The 17956-nt window shown below is 39.6% G+C and overlaps 1 protein-coding gene across 5 annotated transcripts in view; it reads right to left on the reverse strand.

The window, feature by feature from the left end:
• Positions 1-17956, reverse strand: part of PPEF1 (protein phosphatase with EF-hand domain 1) — a 101167-nt gene that overhangs the window by 43667 nt on the left and 39544 nt on the right. For all 5 annotated transcript variants that reach the window (XR_015723496.1, XM_045778018.2, XM_087860385.1 and 2 more), the window contains 2 exons: positions 12796-12910; positions 8987-9033 (listed from right to left, as the gene is read on the reverse strand). Coding sequence is in view for 4 of the 5 variants with exons in the window: in XM_045778018.2 (XP_045633974.1) it covers positions 8987-9033; positions 12796-12910 (162 nt within the window). In the remaining variant the exon portion in view is untranslated. The remainder of the gene's footprint in view (positions 1-8986; positions 9034-12795; positions 12911-17956) is intronic.

Raw genomic sequence — 17956 nt, forward strand, 5'->3', positions numbered from 1 at the left:
GTAAATTGGAAAAATAAAGCAGGTGGGGCGCCTGGGTGGCACAGTGGTTAAGCGTCTGCCTTCGGCTCAGGGCGTGATCCCGGCGTTGCAGGATCGAGCCCCACATCAGGCTCTTCCGCTATGAGCCTGCTTCTTCCTCTCCCACTCCCCCTGCTGTGTTCCCTCTCTCGCTGGCTGTCTCTACCTCTGTCAAATAAATAAATAAAATCTTTAAAAAAAAAAATAAAAAAAATAAAGCAGGAGTGATAGTGTGCATCTTTGGAGATTAAGTCACAAAAGACACTACAGCTTCCTGCCCGCTGTCTCTTTTGCATTACTCACTCTGGGGAAAGCCAGCTGCTATGTCATGAGAACACTCAGGTACCCTATGAAGAGGAACCAAAATGTCGTGCCTATAGCTACATGAGTTAGCAATCTTGGAAATGGGTCCTTGAGCCCCAGTCAACCTTTCAGATGAATGCAGTCCTGGCCAATAGTTTGACTGCCACTTCATGTGAGACTCTAAGCCAGAACCATTCACCTAAGCTGCACTCAAATTTCTGGCCCACAGAAACTGGGAGATACTAAACGCTTATAGTTTTAAACTACTAAGTACTGGGGTAACTTGTTACACAGCAATATATAAAACACATATTTAGACAGATACATTAGAAACTAAATATGTGGAAAACTGAGTACTTAATCAATGAACTTAATTTAATACGTAGATATAGGAAGAAATTTACAGCCCATAGAGAGTACAATTAATTTTTCATATGTCCAAGGAGACTTTATGAGAATCAATCATGTATTTGATTTCAAAGAAATCCTGAATAAATTCAAAATAATAAACATTTCATAGGATATATTCTCATATCATAATCCAATAAAGTTTGAAATAAATAATAAAATATGATTCAAAGAATTCCAGCTCCTTTAATTAAGATCCTTGGAAATTAAAAATTGTCATCTCAATAAGCATTAGATCAAAGGGAAAATTACAAGTTTGATAGAAGGCTCAATTAAAACTAAAATTAGAAAAGATGTGTAGGGGGGAACCTGGGTACCTCAGTCGGTTGAGTGCCTAACTCAGTTTCAGCTCAGGTCGTGATCTCATGAGTCATGAGATTGAGCCCCACGTCAGGATCCCGCTGACCAGGGGGGTCTGCTCAACTAGAGATTCTCTCCCTCTGCCCCACCCCTCACTTGCTCTCTCTCTCGTGCGCTTTCACTTTCTCAAGTAAATAAATAAATCTTAAAAAAAAAGAAAGAAAAGATGTGTAGCTTTAAAGCCTTCATTATTAAAGAAGATGCACATGAAAGACTATTCATCTCAGGAAATTAGAAACAGGACAATAAAGTCAATCAAATAAAGATAAAAGCTGAAATTAATGAAATAGAAAGCAAAGAAGAAAAAATGCATAAATCTGAAAGATGATTCTTTGAAAGAATGAATAAAATTGATAAACTCATCATGAGCCTGATTGAGGATAAGTGAAAAAAGAATTTAAAAATATGTAACGGGGCACCCGGGTGGCTCAGTCAGTTGGGCATCTACCTTTGGCTCGGGTCATGATCTTGGGTCCTGGGATTGAGCCCCGAGTCGGGCTCCCGGCTCAGTGTGGAGTCTGCTTTCCCTCTCCCCCCTGCTCGTGCATGCTCTCTCTCTCTCAAATAAATACATAAAATCTTTAAAAAAATTTTTTTGAAAAAAAAAAAAGTAAGATTAGGGGTACCTGACTGGCTCATCCATAGAGCATGTGACTCTTGATCTCAAGGTTGTGAGTTTGAGACCCACGTTGGGTGTAGGATTACTTAAAAATAAAATCTTTTAAAAAATATGTAAGATTAAAGAGTAGAAAGAAAGACACAGAGAACTAGATAAAAGAGTTACATATATGTAAACAATATAATATCAACATCTAAGGCAATGTAATTTTATAGACTAGAGAAACGGAGGATTTCCCTGAAAATAAGAAACTATGAGAACTGAGAACTGATTCAAAAGAAGTAGAAAACTTGGACAGTACATCTTCCTGTGGCTTTATAGCAGAGCTCTATCTCAATTTTTTTAAGAGCAAATAGTTTTAATGTTATTTAAAGCAATGATTCCCATCCTTGGCTATACATTGGAATCATGTGGGGGGCTTTTAAAAGTCCCTAGGTGTCCATCCGAGTCTCTGAGAGTAAGGCTCACATATTAGTATTTTTTTCCCCAATTCCTTACGTATTTACAATGTCAAGTTTGAGAACGAGGGCCTTTAAATATTCCAAACCATAGAAAAAGATGAAAATCTTTTCAATTCACTTCATGAAACCAGCATAACCTTAATATCAAAATATGAGGAAAGCATTCAGTGGTTTAAAATTTTATTTATTATATTTGAATAGTAAACATGTTTTCCACTGTGATGACAAATTTTCTTGTATTAGAAATTCTCATCTCCAGTTAAACCAGACTGTAGGTACTTCACTTCTACCATGGGCAAAGAATAATGAATTCCTTTAGTCAAACCTAATTTTAAGCCCAAAATAGTAATGCTCACCTAGGCCATCCACCTTATATGGCACCCTTAACATCCGGTGAGTTCCAACCTTTTCAAAAAATTGCACATGTTGTCAAACGACTAAGATTGATGATAATGAAGCTCATTCGATAGAATATGTCACAGTCTCTGAAAGTGATTCTAAAAGGAGTCTTAAATGTCTACTGAACTCCTGTACACGTTAAGCCTCTCAGAACAGCCACTTTAAAAGAAGGCAAGACTTATATGACTATATCAGATCTGCCCTATTGGTTCAGGATTAGTCATATTACTTTATGCAGTGTGAGTTCAAATATATTTTTGTCTTAGAATAATAAGGAAACTAGAAAACGGATGAGAAGTTGAGGAGCTAAGTGTCCTTGTACATAAAGTGTTTAGGACACTTAGGCTTCTGGCTACTGAGATTTGACGGGGTTTCCTTCAAAAAACCAAAAACTTCTGCTACAACCCATCCTTCACTCAGTTCCAAAAACCAAACTCTCTGGCTTATTCTGCAGCCGATACACAACAAACCATCTATGACATGGAAATGAAGTTGACAAATATAGAAAACCCAGGGTAACTACAACTCTGAACAGCATTCAGATGACCTGAAGGGCAAAAAATAGCAGACCACAATGAATTAACTTGAATAGAGAAAAAACAAGATGTTTCCCTATATATATTCTCACCTACTTCCTGCTGAAGTATTTTACAATAAACATCTAGATGTTATACCATTTTTTTGCACATTTTCCCAAGGCACATCAAGCAATAACCTCTGGACCACAGCTCCACAGTATGTTAATTTTTATTTCTTTTGCAAACCCTGTTTTAGAGACCTGTTCTTTTGATTGCAACATACTGCCTTAATCTCCAAAGAAAAAGAATTGACTACTGTGTCATCGTGCAGTGTATCAGCAATACAGAAAAAAGAAAATATTTAATGACCTTCTCAAGCAGAAAATCATGGGCATGGAGGGTGGAGGACAGTAGGGAAGAGAGAAAGAAAAGGAAGACAAGGTGGCGTGGCTTCCAATGGACAGCCTCAGTGGGACCCCCACAGGGTTAAGAGTTAATTAGCTTCTCTCCATCCATGTGTACCTCTTTTTCAGCTTCAGGAGGTCTCCACTCACAGCATCAATTTAACAAACCAGTTTGCCAATACTTGATCTAAAATTTTGAGCTTTCCATTCAATGAGGAAAAAATGTCTTATAATTTTAGCAAGGCTGATTGAGGCTCTGAATGAAGTATTTCACAATGGTCATTCTAATTCAGCAAAAGTGGCTGATTAAAATTAACCTTTTCAGAAAATAAAATCTAAAAATATAACTTAACGAATGCTATGTAAATTGCTTCATTCAATGGTATTTGAAGCCATATAATGTTGAGATGCCCTTTTAGCAAAGGTCTGTCATGGTTAACAATGAGGAAAGCATTCTTTTCAAACCCAAATAGGATCGTAGCTGAAAATGTCTAGCTTAGTCTTAAGGTGTTAAATGATACAATTTGTAAGGACAACCAAATATGAAAGGAACCAAAATCTCAACACAAATAATCAAAAGCAATCACTGGTATGAATCCCATTATTTATTACAGGGCACCGCAAAAAGTGTGTGAGAATAAAATCTTTTCCAATCCTCCAAAACTTCCCTTCATGATTTAGGCACTTACTAAATGACTAAAATTCCTTGAATGGGTTGTCTTAAATGTCACCTCCTCCAGGAAGTCTTCCATGAGGTGAGGTGCCCCTCCAACGTGCTACCTTGGAGCCTTGTGCTTATCGCTATCATCAATACGTCCACCCTGACCTGTCTTGTCTTTTTACTAGTTGACCTTCCCCACTAAACTGTGATGTCTCTGGGGCTGAAAAGTGCATCTTAGTCTTACTGTCTTGCCAACCCTTAGCTGAGTACCTCATTCATAACAGGGGTTTAATAAATACATGTGAAATGAAGAAACTTCATATTCAGCTTTGTATCTTCTCAGTTTTCATAGAGTGCCTTGAACACTGCAAGGACCAGATAAAAGTGCATTAAATGAATAAATTTGTGGACAGACTCACTGTTGTATATGATTGGTTATAAGGATACCAGTCTTGAACTAAACCGACCGCTTAGATGAAAAGAGTAACATGGCAAGACATCTCAGGGACCCTCCACTGTAACTCTCCTTCTCAGGCTATGCCTTTGGTCGGCCTTGGGCCAGCCCCAATTCTGACAAGGAAGAAATGGCCTAGCAAGGCACCCGCTGAAAGATGAATAACAATTTTGCCTTAATTCAAAGCCTGGGGGTTTCCTGGTTTCTCTTTTGGGTTGACGGAGAGGAATCAGTCAGAGCATAAGAATATAAACTTCAGTGATTTATAGCTCCATAGATCTCCAACACCAGTTTGCCAAACTATTTCCTGAAATTCAAGTTCAATCAGAATGTGAATAGAACACATTGTGAGAAATTAAATAAGAAAAAATAAGACAAACATCAGTTGATGATTTTACTAAATAAATAACAAATGAAATAAGGATAAGTGAAAGCACGGCCGCTAGGTGCTTCTAAATAGAGGACAGAGAGCCTGTGGCTTACACTGAGGTGCCTCAGTCCCGCACACTCGTGGATGAACCAGAGCAAAGGGCTGCACACGGGGCGTTCCATGTAATCGGGAATCAAAAACGCACTGTTGATGCATTGAGTTTTGCAGTATGCATCATCCACCATGACAGAAGCCCTACCACTTCCTGAAGCAATTGAGAGATGGCTTAGGTCAGAGTTGACACCTGCTGTCAACCCCCTGTGAGGCCACAGGGAGAAATCCACCACTCCCTTTTCTCCTGCCTTGTTCCAAAGCTGTGCTTTCTTTCCCCCTCATCTACTTCCCAGGCCCATTATGCTTCTCTCAACTAATCTCCCTTTTTTAGTCCCCTCATATTCTTTTGTCCTCCTATACCTAAGACCCAATAATGATACTCACTCATACTCTTAAGTATTGCTAAGATGAATTTTCCAGATCACTGAAGCTTACTGCTTTAAAAGCTAAAATGCGTTTTTAAATTACTTTAACCATTTTAACTCAGGGTTTTGAAAATGTGCCATTTGTTCTCTCTACTTCTTAACAGAATGTGCACCGCTGCCCTTGACACTTTCTTGACCCTGCAGGCTTGTCAATCTAAGCATCCTCTCAGGTACTTCTGAGAAATATAGAACTCTCTTCCCTGTACACTTTTCCTATCTCATACTTACTTATAGGTCTAGATCTCCTCTGTCAGTAGGAGCTTTACTTTTCATGGTTGTCCTCATTTCTCACTTCTGCCTGTCCCCTTCCACTCCCTAATCTGCCGGGGTGGGTAGCAGACAGGCCAACTTGTAGCAAGAATGTGTCAGATAGGATTTTACTGCCACAATGTTCACTGGTCTTTGAGTACGGGCCGGGGCCGATGCTGTGAGGAATGTTCACTGGATCTGTGAGAGCGATTTCAAGAACTCACAGACCCTTTCTCCTTAATTGCGTGGGTGTGGCACCACAGAGGAGAGCAAAGCGAAGGTAAGTAAAGTACCCGGGAGTCCGCCCCCTGGATAGGGGGGTGTCACTGTCCTTTGTATTCTGGTAGAAACATCGTTTCCCGAACAGTTTGTGTGCCTGGTTTCAGGCCGCACTGTACCCTTGCAATCCTATTATCATTCCTCATTTTAAACTTCAGATAAAAAATGAAACAGAAAAAGGCAAAATGCTGACCCTCGCAACTGAGACCATCATGTGAAGGAGCTTACTCAGACATCCCTGAGTGGCTGCCCTTTCCTCTCCGGGCCTGTAACTCTGGACCATCCGTGGCCTCGCTGTCCCTAAGCTGAGTGACTCACCATCATCAAGAGCCCATCAGCTCCTTCTCTCCTCTCAGACCCTATTAATGACAGCACCTTCTCAGCTTCTGAGAGTGGAACCTTACTGTCTTCGGTGGCTCTTCCCTCAGTTTCCCCTTTCAAACCAGGCAACTTCAAGATTCTGGTGCACACGGTTTATCCCACATCCGAGATGCACTTCAGCTGCTTCAGGCTCGTGCCTGTTAAAACTTGAATTCATGTTTTCTAAACATCTCTCTCACCTCCCTCTCCCCAAATCCCTCCCAAATAAGAGTGCCCTACTCTTCCACTGCTGGGCTCTCGGTCTCCACTTTTGGAACGCTGTTGTTGGTTAACTCTCAAAATACTTCTCGCTTTCATGTGAATGCTATATTTTCACCTTTAGTTCTTTTTATGGTACTTCTTACCACCCACCTCCTCCTGCTCAGTCTTTACGTTAGCACTTTCCAGTTTTATATGTTCCATACTGCTCTGCCGATAGAATTAAAGAAACATGTTGCAATTCTCTTTTCTCATCTGTCTACTCCCAAGTCCTTTCCCTGATCACATCTTAATATCTTCAACTACCTCTCAAGAAATTTGTGTTTCTAAATGCCTCAGAAGTCATTTTCCCCACCTAATTTACTCAACTATTTTCCCTTTTATATATCTCCTCAAGCCTCTAAAAACATAATCTCTGGATTTTTCTCTTGTGGTTGTTCCCCACATCCCCCTGCCCCTTCTTCCTGCCTCTGATTGTCACTGTCAACAGTAGCAGGACTGAACGTTTAATATGGCACCATGAACTGGGTTAAGTGAATCTCATTCCCCAAACTGTGTAACTCCTTAGTGTCCTCTCACCAGTCCATTCTCCCACCTCTCCCACAGCTTTCCAATTTGGCCAGTAGAATCCCCGTTTCATGGTAAATAAACTCTCTTCTGCCTTCAACTCATTCAGAAGACGTCCCTCTGGAAATCTGGGCCTCCCCTAAGAAGGCTGCCGGACTCCTCACATGCTCCTCAGAGCCACTAAAAGACCAACATTTTGCCAGCCTCGGCCAAAAGCCCCTCCTCCTTTCCAGCCCACGACCTTTCACTAGCCTTCCTTCCCCTGCTCCTCACCTCACAGTCCTGTGGGCAACTCACTTAACACACCTGCTTTCCACATCCTCGACCCCCTCATCTCCAATATTCTCTTTCACTCATTTCAGCCACCCGCATCCTGGACTCCACCTTGGACACACTCATCTCCCAGGACTCTTCCCCATAGAATTTCCCACCCTTCCTGCCTCCCAAGGCCCTTGCCCCAGCCCGTCTGCTCCCTCACTCAGAAAGCATGCCAATCCTGCAGTCCTCCTGTTTCTCCTAGTTGACTGGCCCATCCTGACTTCTCTTCCTTCCCTGCCCAGCTTGGATTCTGTGCTGGATCTCAGGAATCTCTCTTTTACTAGCACTGTCAGCTCCTTCCCAGAAAACCTTTGGCTGCACTTCCTGGCACCAACTTAACTTCCTGCACAGCCTCCTACTTCCTCTGCTCCCACTGTCTGGCTACCAGGCTCTGGATCCTTGCTTAGGTCTCCTGCAGTCCTAAGCGTCAGCTCCATGCATCCACTCCTGGTTTGGCCCACTCCATTCCCTTCTAAGCTTCCACTCCAAATGAATGAAATTAAAACCTCGCATTTCTGTTGTAATTTATTACTTTAAAAAATGCTTTTGGAAATTTGTTATTTTATCCATAAGACAACCTTTTGTGGGGTGGAAGCTCAAGAATATTACAGCCAAAAAAAAAAAAAATTGAGTTTCACGGACGTTACCTGGCTTACTTAAGCTCTCACAGTCTCCAAAGAGTAGAAATGATTGGCCATGATAATAATCAGAATGTATTTTCTTTCAACCATCCGAGACACCCATGCTGTGCCCAGTTATTCAACATGCTAGCTGTGGGGACTGGCGCAGGGATCAACAAGAGACATCAAGGGATGAAGGCAGAGGTCACCTCAGGATCAGTTGTCCCAGAAGCAAATATTCAGGTTGTCACTGCTGGCTCAGAGAGAGAACTGAATCCCATTGCAGAGATGCAGAGAAACCCCATGCCAGCCCCGCTGCTCTGTGCCCTCTGTGTGGGCCCCCACAGCCGAAACCCAACAAATGAAGAGGAGTCACATTGCTGAGCTCAGTGATGGTGAATCAGGGTAGAGAAGAGAGCAATTTGGAACTTACGAAGTAGGGCACTCCCTTCATACATAATACGTGTGCTTCGGAAGAGAAGACTGCTATGTGACACACTCATTTCTGAACAAAATAAAAACAAAACAGATGGCTCCCCTCCCCATCCTGTGCCGTCCAGACATTTACAACGTGATAAAGACCATAGATACAATCAGGTACAAATCCCAATGAATATATAGATAACTAATATCAAACAAAGACCCAGATTAAATTTTTAAAAGATTTTTTGGTGAAATACGTGTTACAAAGCCAAAAGATAGCCCTCTACAGCTATTTTGGCTTCTTAGGAAAAAAAAAAAACAAACCTGTTACATACATCTGTATTTGTCCATATCCCTAATAAAACCAACGTCGTTATCTGCCCTAGGACCGCCCTTCCACAACAAAAATGCCACTATTTAGCAAAGTAATTATTTACCTTATAGAAGATCAAAAAAAGATCATCCAGTTTCCCATGCAAATCACCTGGAGTGCAAATGAAAAATCACTATTCAGTAGGAAGCAAGAAATGCCCATTTCATTACAGAATTTTGAAACTGAAATGCTGCTGATATTCTCCAAGTATTCTCAGGGCATTGGGGTTTTACCCTATGATGGTATTAATGCAACAATTTGTTTTCATAGCTCTCTTTTTGTCCCCTTTCCTACGGGGGGGGGGGGGACAGCGTTTAACGTTACAATTACCTGTTCGCTCCTGCCATTTACGCAGCGCTTAGCTTCCTCTATGCCAAGTCCTGCATTAAGTAAAGGTTAACATGAATTATCCTGTTCAATCCTTACAACAGCTCTATGAGATGGGTATTATTTGCATCATTCTGAGGTTACAAAGGAAGCTCAGAGTAGTTAGCTGATGCAAAATTACCTAGCTACCAAGTATCAAAGCTGGAATTCAAACCCAACTTTATCTCATTCCAAACTCAAGCTCTTAGCGACTATTCGGTATTGTTTACACCGTAATCTGCAGGAGAGCAGCAATAATATCTGTCAGTTGGCATTAATCCCCAGCGCCTCTCGTAGTACCTGGTGCATAATCGGCACTCAATAAATACAGTTAATTGCTAAATGCACAGCGTTTTAAAGCCATGTATTTAAAGCCATGTATTAGAGAATATGCTCCAGCAATAGCAGCTAAAATTTAAAAATTATGAGTTGACATTCTTTTGATGAGACAGTTATAGGAAATAAAAATGAAAGCATGGCTTTATAAAACTCAGCCAACTAAGGGAAACAATATGAATATATGAAGTCATTAATTAAAAATTAAGAGTGAGTATATTAGTCAAAAGCCCTATTTGGATAACTATTTCTAGGTAAAATATCTCTCTTTCATAGGCTCTGATCATTAATTTTTATTCTTTGCCTCCAACTTGATTACCAAATAGAATTTAATATAGAAATACCTTTCCTCAGTTTGCTTGAAATCCCACAACCAAAAATTAACCAAATATATGCAAAAGAAGACTCCGATTATAATGAGAATAATAAAAGTCTTGCATCACCAGCACTTATTTTTAAAATGACTATAATATTAAGAGCATATTAATGCTATTGAATACTTAAATCTCATCGCCTTCATATGATCTTACTCCAAATCTAAGGAAATAATAAATGGAGGGACTTCTTACTTATCAATTAAATATATATTCTAAATTATTTTATTTTCCTAACTTTCCTCAGGGTGACTTGTCTTTCAAAGATTTAGGCAGACAAAATTGTTGCAGCTGGCAGGCTAAAAAATGAATTGGTTTCAGCATATTAGGAATTGAGCTATATAAATATTTTTAACTTCTAGCTGGACAGTAATAGATAAAACTTGATGTATCGTGGAAAGACAGTCACAGAGAGATATTTTGACCGCAAACAAAAACATGAGTTCAGAATTAGTTATCTTTTATAACATAACTAGAGACTAAAACACCTTCTATATTGCATGCATGTTGAGAACTATGTAGCATGTTGAGATGTTCATGTAAAAAAAATGCATCTGGAAATTAAAATAATGGTAAAATTTCATCACACTTTCTCTCCCTCCCCTAGTACTGTCTGAAACAGATGCTTTTGAACATACAGCCCCAATTTTGAATTTTAAATGATAACCAAATTTATCTAAATTTAATGGGGCTACAAAGACCAAAAATAATAATTCCTATGCTAAGGGAACCTACTGGCCTTTGCTTTTCCCTCTAGCAATGGTGCTACATGGAAAAATGTCTGGAAATAAATGCCCAAGATGTGGAGATCTTTAAGTGACTGAACTGACCAATCAACCCATTCCCTTGTCTTTGTCTCATGATGGAAAATGAAACATCAGTCAGTGAGATGCATGATGGGAGTTGGGATAGCAGATATGGGCTTGGCCCTAACCTGGGATGCAAAGGACCTGATTTTTGATTCTGACCCTGCCACTAACTAGCTGAGTGAGTCTGGGGTTGGGGGGGAGAGTCACCACATAGAAATGCATAGAAATGCAGGGAAGGAGTAGTGCCTGGCTGGCTCAGTCCATGGAGCATGTGACTCTTCATCTTGGGGTTGTAAGTTTGAGTCTCACGTTGGGTGTAAGGATTACTTACAAATAAAATCTTTAGGGGCGCCTGGGTGGCTCAGTTGATTAAGCAACTGTCTTCAGCTCAGGTCATGATCCCTGGGATTGAGCCCCTCATGGAGCTCCCTGCTTAGCATGGGACCTGCCTCTCCCTCTCCCTCTGCCTGCTGTTCCCCCTGCCTGTGCTCTCCTGCTCTCTCTGTCAAATGAATAAATAAAATCTTTAAAATAAATAAAATCTTCAGAAGAAAGAAAGAAAGAAAGAAAGAAAGAAAGAAAGAAAGAAAGAAAGGGAAGGAAGGAAGGAGGGAGGGAAAGAGAAAGAAAGAAAGAAAGAAAGAAAGAAAGAAAGAAAGAAAGAAAGAAAGAAAAAAAGAAAGAAAGAGAGAGAGAGGAAGGAATATAGGGAAGGCAATACACTTTCCTTTTCCTCTCTGGGGTCCAATTTCATCTACAAGAACAAGTGATAGACTAGTCCCAGTAGGAACCATTCGGTTCTTACACTGTATGATGCCAGGACTCCCTTGCCCTCTAATTCACGTCTTCTTCTAGATCCTTTTACCCAAAGATAAATCTACAATGGCAACTGCAGATATACTGGAAACATGTGGGAGCAGATGTCACTCTCTGGCTTTTTATATACACCCTGATGGCGTATCTAGTCCTGGCTCTTTGGGCTCCATGGGTGGGCACGGCTCCCTGAGCTTCACGACCCCCAAGTCTTAATCTCTGTGAAAAGTTAGAGCTGGTGAGGCCTTGGGTGAAAGGCCCCCACTGCTGAGATGCATCATCTGTCAGGCAGAGGAGTGTCGGCCTGTTTCGGTTGGAATCGAACCAGTGAAGAAGCTTCAGAAGCCCGAGTCTGGGCGCGTGGCATGTACCGCTGCACCAAGTCCCTACCACCACTATCAGATGCTAGCAACGCAAACGGTTTTACTAGATTGTCAAATTCACTTCTACCCGCCAGCGGAAAAGAAACACAGGCTAAAAATTGATTTGGAAAATAACAATCACTGTTTTGTAACCTAAAGGCCTAATTAGAAGTTAAGGGAATTGCTGTTCCTTCCACGCACCCCATTCTCAGACAGTTGCAAGCCTGCTGAGCACCAACTGTGTTGAATTTCAATGTGTACTGTTTCTTGAAGCAATATCCTGCCAGCCTGGCCTAGACGATAACAAAATCTCAAGTCTTGTTATTTAGAAGAACAAGGAACAGATTTCTGGGACATTCCCACTCTTCTAAAAGCTGCAGAGACCAGTTGGAAAAATCTAAAACAGCAGCCAAGGGCAGAGAAGAGTTTAATCTCTAGCCTGCCTTGGGCTCTTCGCTTCCCAGCATAAGCGGCACGCAGAGGCCCACCTTGGAAAAGTAACACGGAACGAAGATAACGCGAGCTAGACGGAGGGCAAAGACTGCTTATGCCACCCATGGGGGGGTTTCCGTATTAAAAGGCTGCCTGCCTTTATAAAAAGCTATGAGTTCTTTAATTTCTCACATAATTAATTCCTGCCAGCTGGTATGCAAAACAAAGACAAGATGGGGAACGGTATTACCATGATAGATAACTCTATATTAACGCTTTTCCTTTAATACAGTCCAATTTACACAGTTCTCAAGTTAAGCCAACGACGTAGAAACAAGACGCTCCTAAATATTAATTTGGCAGCTCTGCTCTGACACTTACCACAGATTGTTATCTCTTTGGAGGGAGAAGTTTTCACGTGAGTGAAGTTCGGCATGTGCTTCAGGACTTTCTTGGTTTCAAAGAGCACCTCTAAGACATAACGAGCATGAAGTATCTGTGAGGGCGGAGCAGAGGAAATACACACAATGAACTAGCAAGAAAGGCTTGACTACACAGAAAGCTTTAACAGTGGAGCATATGAGCCCATTTCAGGAAGCTGTATTGCAGGATAATCTCTAAATGAGTCTCAAATAGATTATTCTAGCACTGTGTCTGGCATACAGTAAGCCCTCACTAGAGATTTGTAAATGGAATGAATGAATGGTTCCTAGGACATTTACACTTCCCTGTTCATAACTGACATCACCCATTCACAGAATGTCTCCGATTATTCTCGGTCCTTAGTGCCCAAGAGAAGTGACAGGGGAAAAAAAGAGACTCCCTTGCCCCAGGGAAACAGGGAGACAGAAAGAAATAAATAAAAGTGAAGGAAGGACAGGAGAGAGAGAAGGAGAGAGCGACTGTGGAACGGGGCTGCTTTGCATGTGTTTGGGACATCCGGCCACCTGGGATGGCAACCAGGTGGTGGCGCTGGGTTCGCAGATCTCACAAGACAGCCAGAGCAGCCCCAAGGAACCCCTGAGCCAAGAATCCCAGGTGGCTCAATGCTGGGTGCACAGACGTGAGAGTATACAGAACAGCAAGTGCATTTATATACTAGTCCAAATATAAAACATATTCCAAACCCAAATAAACCATTTGCGTTACCTCCTATGATGACTATTTATCCAATTGCCCTCCTCCAGTTACAGCGTTGATGACTTCATTGTTTTGGACAGATTTACTCCGCTTTCTCTGCTGCACTTTTGTTTGTTTGTTTTAAATCCAGTGTGTTATTCTCCCTTTTTTAAAAACTACAAAATATTCCAAATACATAACCCCCAAAATAATATAGCCGATATACAAATTTAACAGATGCTAACACCACTTCATGGGTCAGGATTGTTTGTGCCGCTTGACACGGGGCTAGCCGAAATCGAGATGTGCTAAAACACACACTGGTTTTCAAAGACTCAGTGTATGAAAAAAGAAAAAAGTAAAACGTCTCATTAAAAACTTTTAACCTGAGTACATATTAAAATGATAATAATTTCACATGTTGGATTAAATAAAGTATTAAAATTATTTTCACCTTTTTTTACATTTTTTAAAGTTTGTTTTAGTAATCTTTACAGCCAACGTGTTTTTAATTTTTTAATGTGACTACTATTGGCTCACATTATATTTCTACTGGACACCACTGGTTTAGATTATTAAAGGATGAGAGGGCTCATTTCTACATATTGTTCAGATACTGCTTCAGTTACAGGTTTCAGGACAGATGGAATCCTTTGTTCCTTTGGAACAATCCTATCTGATGGTGTCTTAAAATTTCTATTTGCATAGCTATTAAATTAATAAAACTATTTCCTATCCCAGACCCCAAAAACATGATTTAAGTTTAGAGAATTTTCATGATTAAATATACTTTTTCTTTTCTTTTTCTTTTTTTTTTCTTTCTTTCTTTTTTTTTTTTTTTTTTTTTGAGAGAGAGAGAGCGAGCGAGCAGGGGTAGGGGCAGAGGGAAAGGGAGAGAGAGAATCTTAAGCAGCCTCCATGCCCAGCACGGAGCCCAATACACGGCTAGATTCCATGACCTTGAGATCATGACCTGAGCCGAAATCAAGAGTTGGACACTTAACTGACTGAGCCACTGGGTGCCCCTTATTAAATATGCTTTTTAAGGACAGGAATCAGGATTTGAAGCAATGTGAGAATTAGGAGGAAAGAGAAAGGCCCCTGGATGTAGGTGAGTAGAGACCCATATTTCCTGGTTCTCCAAGACCTAATGAACTGCTAAAGATTTTTCCCACAAAAGCATTTTAAATCCATTTCAATCCACAACTTGAGTAAAATCTTGAATGTGAACTTTCCTTTAGCCACATTTTATTTTATTTTTTATTTTTTAAAGATTTTATTTATTTATTTGACAGAGACAGAGACAGTCAGCGAGAGAGGGAACACAAGCAGGGGGAGTGGGAGAGGAAGAAGCAGGCTCACAGCGGAGGAGTCTGATGTGGGGCTCCATTCCATAACGCTGGGATCACGCCCTGAGCTGAAGACAGACGCTTAACGGCTGCGCCACCCAGGTGCCCCCTTTAGCCACATTTTAAAGGAACAGGCAAAAGGAACCTTAATACAATGACTTATTTTGCTTTGCACATTTAGTCAATTGATTCCTAAGACTGGCTTCATTGTTACCTTAACTTGCCACTGCAGATTTTCTGGTCCATTTGTAGCACTAATCAGAGTAACTGCTGTCTGCTGTCTGAAAAGGCAGTTTCGTTTTGTTTTGTAAGTTAAAAAAAAAAATTCACTGAGAATATGTACAACAGAAAATTTCTATTATTAAAATAGTTTTTCTTGGTCCTTTCTCTTTTCCTTTTTTTTCTTTTTTTTTTTTTTTACAATTTTTTTGTTATTATTTTTTTAAAGTAATCTCTACACCCAACATGGGGCTCGAACTCACAACCCCAATATCAAGAGTCGCATGCTCCAAGGACTAGCCAGCCAGATGCCCCTGGCTCCTTTTTCAATAGACAAAAGCACATGGCTAATATCAGTACTTGCTTACAATGCTCTTTCAATAGCATTATAATTGTGTTTACAGCTGCAGTATTAAATACTTAAAAAACTTAACTTAGATGTTGGTTTCTACATTTATAGAGATGGTCAGAGTAAATAGCAACTTAAAATATTCATATTCTTTTAAAAGCAATGAGGTAGGAAAATCCTGCTTTTAAAGGATATTTCTTTGTATGAAATAACGAGTTTTCAAATGAAGAAAAATCTCATTTTTTTTTAGTTGAAATAAAAAGTTAAATAGTAAAAAGGAGTATAACTGAAAAGCAATTTTCCTTCTTCCCCAGACCTTGGTCCCTGTCCCCAGAAACAGTCACTGTTAAGAGTGTCTTCATTATCTTTCCAAAACATATTCTATGTGTTTGCAAGCATATAAAATTAATATAACCATATATGAATATGTAATATTCATATATATTCTATTCTATAAACATATAATCCCTTAAACAAAATGTGGGGTGAATAACTTCTAAGGAATGTTATTCAACTAAAAGTAGGAATGAAATACTGACACATGCTAAAACATGGATGAATCCTGAATACATTTAATGTCCAGATTAGGCAAATTCATAGAGACAGAAGGCAAATTAGTGGTTGCCAGGGGCTAGGGAGAAGGGGCAATGGGGAGTGACTGTTTGGTGGGTACAGCGTTTTGTTTTGGGGTGATGAAATGTTCTGGAATTAGTGGTGATGGTTACACAACACTTTGAATATACTAAAAACTGCTAAATCGTATACTTTTAAATGGTTAAAATGATCTGTTTTATGTCACGTGAATTTTATCTTAATTTTTAAAAGTCAAAATATATATAATACATAATTTTTTTTTTTTTTTTTTTTTACAAATGGGAGCACACCATACTCTATGTTGAACCTTTCGGTCTTCCTTTAACAACTTAATTTTCTCATTTTTATAAAGTCAGAATTGTTGATCTTTTCTGTTATAGTTCCTTGGATTTTTGTCATATCTTTTCTCTCTTTGAACATGTTAAGCATATTTATCTTAAACTCTGAGTTTGATAATGCCATTATCAAAATATTGGTCTGTTTCTGTTGTTTGTTATTTGCCTCAGTCTTCTGTCATGAATCTTGTATCCTTCTATGCCTAGCTAATATTTGTGTTAAGTTCTGGACATTGTACATAACAATTTGAAGAAATAATTTGAGACCTATTTCCTTCCAGAGAGGATTTACTTTTTCATTTGGCAGGTGGCTAGGAACACCAGCTACCTAGGATAATCTCAATTCAATTTCAGGAATTAGATGATTGCAAGCTTTGCTTCAGTCCCTACAGAGACAGTCTACTTATAGTTCACTCTTACTCCTAGGGTATGCCCTTAGGGTCCAAACCTGAGAATGAGGGTTTTGGAGTAATGTCAGAGAAAATAATGGACTAGGTAGCTCACAGGTCCTATCCCTGCATAGAAACACTGAAAACGCAAGCAAAAAAACTGCCAAAATAAACTTTCACAGAACTTTGGGGAAAACAGTTCACAGCAACCAAGCAAAGCCTGAATCAAGAAAAAGGTAACTTCAAAATGGCTCAGTGGAAGCAGAGTAAAGGTTTGTAAACATCTTAGCTAAACACAGAGCCCATCTGCAAAAACTAGGCTTGTCTTTGCTTTGCTTTGCTTTGCTTCTGTCTCTCTCCACTCTCTCATTGTCTCTCTCTTTCTCTCTCTGGCTCCTGGTGTTCAAGGAAATCTCTGTCAAACACCAGCTGAACACAAGCTAAAACAACAGAGACTTCAGAGACCTCGCACACAACTAGACCTAGCATACATCTATAGAACACTCCACCCAACAACATCAGACTATACATTTTTTTAACAAGAGCACATGGAACATTCTTCAGGATAGACCAGATGTTAGGCCCCAAGTCAAGCCTCAATAAATTTAAAAAGATTGGAATCATGCAAAGTATCTTCTCTGATCACAATGGAATGAAGCTTGAAATCAATAACAGAAGGAAAACTGAAAAATTCACAAATACATAGAAATTAAACAACATACTCGAACAATCAATAGGTCAAAGAAGAAATCACAAAGGAAATTAGAAACTACTTTGAGATGAACAAAAATGAAAATATTACATACCAAAATATATGGGATGCAGCAAAAGCAAAGCTCAGAGAGAAATTTCTAATTGCAAATGCCTACCTTAAAAAGAAGAAAGATCTCAAATGAAAAGCCTAACTTGACACTAAGGAACTAGAAAAAGAACAAACTAAGCTAAAAGCTAACAGAGGGAAAAAAAGGATTAGAGTTCAGATAAATGAAATAGACAACAGCAAAGCAATAGAGAAACTCAACAAAACTCAAAGTTGGTTCTTTGAAAATATTAACAAAATTGACAAACCTTTAACTAGACCAACAAAGAAAAACAAAGAGAGAAAATGCAAATAACTATAATCAGAACTAAAAGTGGGGACATTACCACCAACCTTAAAGACATAAAAAGAATTATAAGAGAATTCTA

Source organism: Ursus americanus, chromosome X (assembly GCF_024610735.1).
Source record: "Ursus americanus isolate L20-20 chromosome X, mUrsAme1.1.p, whole genome shotgun sequence".
Lineage (NCBI taxonomy): Eukaryota > Metazoa > Chordata > Mammalia > Carnivora > Ursidae > Ursus > Ursus americanus.